Raw genomic sequence first — 5,000 nt, forward strand, 5'->3', positions numbered from 1 at the left:
CTTTTTTGTATTATTACTATTATTACAAACAAAGCCTGGTGGAGATCCATGCCAGTCAGCTGTTCCGGAATTGTCCGTCTTTCCCCTCCGTCGCCGGCCGTCTGCTGTTTGAAGTGAAATGAGTGAAAGGAAAGATTTAACTTCCTGGCTTAGGTTTCAGTCTGGAGACAGGCATCTTTGTGGGTGAGACGTGTGCGTGCGTGCGTGTTTGTGTGCGTGAGTGTGTGAGTGCGTGCATGCATGCAAAGGGGGACGTCCTGGGTGTGTGTGTGTGTCGTGTTTTATTGCAATCTCTTGTTACATGGCGAGGGTAGTTTTTATGGTTTTCTCTGTGTCTCGGAACCAGTCTGACTCTTTTTTTTTACTTTTTGTCTCTTCTCTCTCTCTCTCTCTCTCCCTTTCTCTCTCCCTTTCTCTCTCTCTCCTCTCTTCTCTCTTTCTTTCTTTCTCTCTCTCTCTCTCTTTCTCTCCCCCCTCTCTCCCTTTCTTCCCCCCCCCTCTCTCTGTCTCTCTCTCTCTATGTCTCTCTCTCTCCAACCCCCCCTCTCTCTGTCTCCCCCCTCCCTTCTCTCTCTACCCCTCCCCCCCTCTCTCTCTCTCTCCCCCTCCTCTCCCTCTCTCTCTCTCTCCCCCCCTCTCTCTCTCTACCCCTTTCTCTCCCTCTCTCTCTCCCCCCCCCCCCTCTCTCCCCCTCCCTCTCTCTCTCCTCCCTCCTCCCTCCCTCTCCCTCTCTCTCTCTCCCTCTCTCTCTCCCCCCACTCCTCTCTACCCCTTTCTCTCTCTACCCCTTTCTCTCCCCCCCNCAACAGCAAGAGTATTGGCGTGTGGTGGAGCAGAGGGACTGCCACGTTGCAGTGCATCATGGGAGAGTGGACTCCAGCACCCACGGCAGCGGCTTCCCCACCGCCAAGTCAGAGCCATTCTCCAAGTAAGAGGAACACGCACGCACACACACACACACACACACACACACACACACACACACACACCGCCAAGTCAGAGCCCTTCTCCAAGTAAGGGGAGCGCACACACACACACACACACACACACACACACACACACACACACACACACACACACACACACACACACCGCCAAGTCAGAGCCTTTCTCCAAGTAAGAGGAACACGCACACACACACACACACACACACACACACACACACACACACACACACACACACACACACACGCGCGCACACACGCACGCACACACGCACACACACACACACACACACACACATACACATTTTCTTCAGCCGCTGCATGTGTATCATTTGGCGTTTCTGCTTCATTGATCGTCCTTGTAGCACAGCAGTCTATTTCTCATCACACATGCACAAACATCTCCAGAGCAATCAATGAGAAGTCCTGTGCATTGATCTTTGTAAACGGAGTCAAGCAAATAATGTGTAATTACAAAACTCCATTTTTTTTGCCCTTGTCTTCAGTTTTTCATTGTTTGTCTTTACCGAAAGCTTAGTTTAAAAAAAACAAAAACAAAAACATTCAGGACTGATCAGTTTCTGCCTGTACAGAGCTGTGTGTGCTTGACTGTGTGGTCTCGGCCTATACCATCTTTGTTGCATTTTTATTGATTGCTGTGTTTTATTAGGTTAATCAATTGATTACAGCAGACAGTAGGTTTTAGTTTTATTAGGTTAATCAATTGATTAGGTTTTAGGGCCTTTTCTCTGGCTGGTTTGTTTAGAATGTACTGTTGTGTATTTACATTCTGTCTCTCTCTTGAAGGAATATTGATTTGATCAAAGTTCATGAACATCCTTGTGAACAAGCATTGCGTAATACAGAATTCCGTAACACAGAATTCCGTAACACAGAATTCCGTAACACAGAATTGCGTAATACAGAATTCCATAATACAGGGGCAGGTGTGAGACAGGAGAACTTGATCAGGGATGAAAGTATAGAACACACTGTACACTGACTACTGTTCTTTTTTCATTTCTTTGTCTTGGAGTGGAGGCAAGGGTATTGTTGCGCTCTAGATGTTTAGAAAAATGAGCTGGTGTGTGGACCCAAAAAGTACAGGTCAAGTTGGGAGCAGGTTTGCATACTGAATAAGACACTAAGGTCAAGCAAGGAGTTTTTTTTTTTCTCAGAGCAGAGTAGAGCAGACATTTCCGGTTTCTGCCGTCATCACTGCTCTCTGTGCTCACCTTTGTCTTGGAGGGAAGATGGATTTTCGCCGAGTGCATCTTCAGGTTTTCGCTAATGTCTAACTGAGCTGTCCTGTGCTCTGTCCTCTGTCTCTGTTTTTCAGGCATGGATGGAACCTCACAGTCCTTCCGAATAACTCTGGTTCCATCCTGCGCCACCTAGGGGCTGTACCCGGTAAGTCCTGTGCCCTGCATCCAACACAATAGCATCCTACACACACTACACTACACATTAATACCTGCTCTACTACACATTAGAGTACACACTACACTACACATTAATACCTGCTTTACTACACACTAAGAGTGCACACACTAGGAGGTTAACATATCATCTCGCATATACACGTACGTACGCCACACGCTATAATATAAGCTTAGCTGGTCCTTTATACATGACATGAGCATCGAAAAATGTTTGATGATCAAAAGCGTGTGACAACAATGTCCCGATACAATATGTATATATATACGTAATTACATTTTCCTCGTATGACCTGTTCCTATGAAGAAAGTGCCAATAAAAGCTGACTTGACTATATAGCCTCAATAGCCTAATATGGCAGCCGGAAGTTCCTCATGCCCCCTGCCCTTCCTTGAGCACCTGCCCCCCAAAATATCTGTGCACGCCACTGTCTGACTGTATTGTATTGTAACGTCATGTGTTTTGCTCTGTGTGTAGGAGTGACTTAGCCTGGTTCACACCAGACGGTGTGTGTGTAGCTTTGGCGCCCCCTGGCGGAGCAGAGCTACACACACTACCGTCTGGTACACAGCCATAGAGCACGCTCCGTCTCCAACCAGAAAATAGGCTGAGAATTTATTGCTTCTGCACGGCCTCCTCACCAACAAATTCCTTCAAAAACCTTCCTGTTAATCTTTAAAGAGTCAATATAGTCTCTAATCTGTCTTGTGACTCCTCAATGTGAGTTACCGTTTATATTTAAGAAATAAATGCTTCGTCTATTTTCTGGTTGGAGACGGAGCGTGCTCTATGGCTGTGTACCAGACGGTAGTGTTTGAAGCTCTGCTCCGCCAGTCTGGTGTGAACCAGGCTAGGAGTGACTATATTGGCTGGCTCATTTACTGATATTTTTGCGTGGTCCTACTGTATATTGTTGGTGTGGTCCTAACATCATGTGTCTCTTCTCTGTGTGTAGGGGTGACTATTCCGTGGCTGAACATCGGCATGGTCTTTTCTACCTCCTGTTGGTCTAGAGACCAAAACCGCCTTCCATACATTGATTACCTACACACTGGTGCTGACTGCATTTGGTAAGTACTGATGGATGCACAGAAACACCCACCCACACACACTTTGAACAAATTCACACACATAATGACACGCATAGTTGTATTTTTTGGTGCAGGCAGCATCTATCACACATTAGGTGTCTCTTTCACACACATACTGTAGACCTTCCTTGCAAGCATACCAAGACTAAGCTTGATTTCAAGGAGACTTGTGGCCAATTCCATCATGCTGTGTTTTATAGGGAGGGAAAGTAATCTCATCGCCCCCTGCTGGCAACGTTCCAACCCCCTGCAACAAATGAATGTTTTTTTTCTTTGAAAAATTACATCTCGGCCCTGACGACGAAGTAGAAGTAGTGGCAGTCATATTATGGGCATGTTGGCCCGTTTTATCGAATCAGGTGGTAAAATGTTCGGTTTTTCACTGATCTGAGCTGATTTTAATATTCTTTAAAAAGCTAATACAGAACTACACTGACTGGCATGTGTGGCTTGTTTACTCCATGTAATTAGCATAGCCAAATTAGCATAGCCTGACGAGTAACCACCTCTATGGCTCATGTTTGGGCCAAACATGAGCCATAGAGGTGGTTACTCGTCACCACAGAAGCCATCATATCTACTAGAGAATTTCAAACCATACCAAAATGATCGCGTGTATATATGTGTAATAAGAAGACAATGTGGAACTCATAGGATTACAAGAATGTGAAGATATGCGAAGAACTTGCATTCGTTCGCGTTCATTTGTTTCTCTGTGTTGTCAACGAGGCGCGAAGCACAGCATGCTGGGAGCTGTAGTCCGTTTCCGACCAGATTGGCACAATTTCTATTTTTCTTAAAAGGGCAAAAAATGACTCAAGATTTTCACAGGTAGTAGTTCATGCTATTGTGTACGCTGAAAAATGATGTTATAGTTCCTAGTCATATCTTTGTGGGATTTTTTTAAAAACTCGTCAATGGGAGTTTCAATAGGATCACCCTGGTGTTTGGAACGTAACCGCTAGGATCGCTGTTTTCCACTTTCCCTCCCAATTGTAAACGCTACCATTGACTTGTCAGTGCCTGACAACATGGCATTCTATTTATTCAGCACTTTGTGAGATACTGACCAGTCATCCAAATGTCATCCTAAACGTCATTGCAGTTTAGTATGTGTCTACTGATCTAGAATAGCATTTGAGATGATATTTGTAATGTGTGAAAATCATTGTAGCCCCTTAATGCGTGCCGTACCTCCTGTGACATTGAGAAGTTACCATAGTACTACTATGGCGCTACTATGACATAACTACTATGACATAACATAGGGCCTTAAGCAATGTACTATGACTTGGTCATTCGCATTTTGGTAACAGGAAATTTATAACACCATGTATTAACAGGATAAAAAATAAACACGCACAGAAATGGGCACTTTTTAATTTATTTATGTCATGTTGTTTTCGTGCTGCAGGTATTGTGTTCCTGCTGAGGAGAAGGCCAAGCTGGATAAGGTGGTGCATACACTGCTACAGGCCAACGGCACCCCCGGACTGGAGATGCTGGAGAGGAACATTATGGTACG

General features: G+C 45.1%; 1 protein-coding gene across 1 annotated transcript in view; it reads left to right on the top strand.

The window, feature by feature from the left end:
- The window catches only part of jarid2b (jumonji and AT-rich interaction domain containing 2b), a 217,216-nt gene that overhangs the window by 203,006 nt on the left and 9,210 nt on the right, over positions 1 to 5,000 (top strand). The window contains exons 14-17 of the mRNA XM_063186056.1: positions 810 to 928; positions 2,284 to 2,354; positions 3,340 to 3,454; positions 4,890 to 4,995. Coding sequence (XP_063042126.1) covers positions 810 to 928; positions 2,284 to 2,354; positions 3,340 to 3,454; positions 4,890 to 4,995 — 411 coding nt within the window. The remainder of the gene's footprint in view (positions 1 to 809; positions 929 to 2,283; positions 2,355 to 3,339; positions 3,455 to 4,889; positions 4,996 to 5,000) is intronic.

This window comes from Engraulis encrasicolus, chromosome 20, assembly GCF_034702125.1.
Source record: "Engraulis encrasicolus isolate BLACKSEA-1 chromosome 20, IST_EnEncr_1.0, whole genome shotgun sequence".
Lineage (NCBI taxonomy): Eukaryota > Metazoa > Chordata > Actinopteri > Clupeiformes > Engraulidae > Engraulis > Engraulis encrasicolus.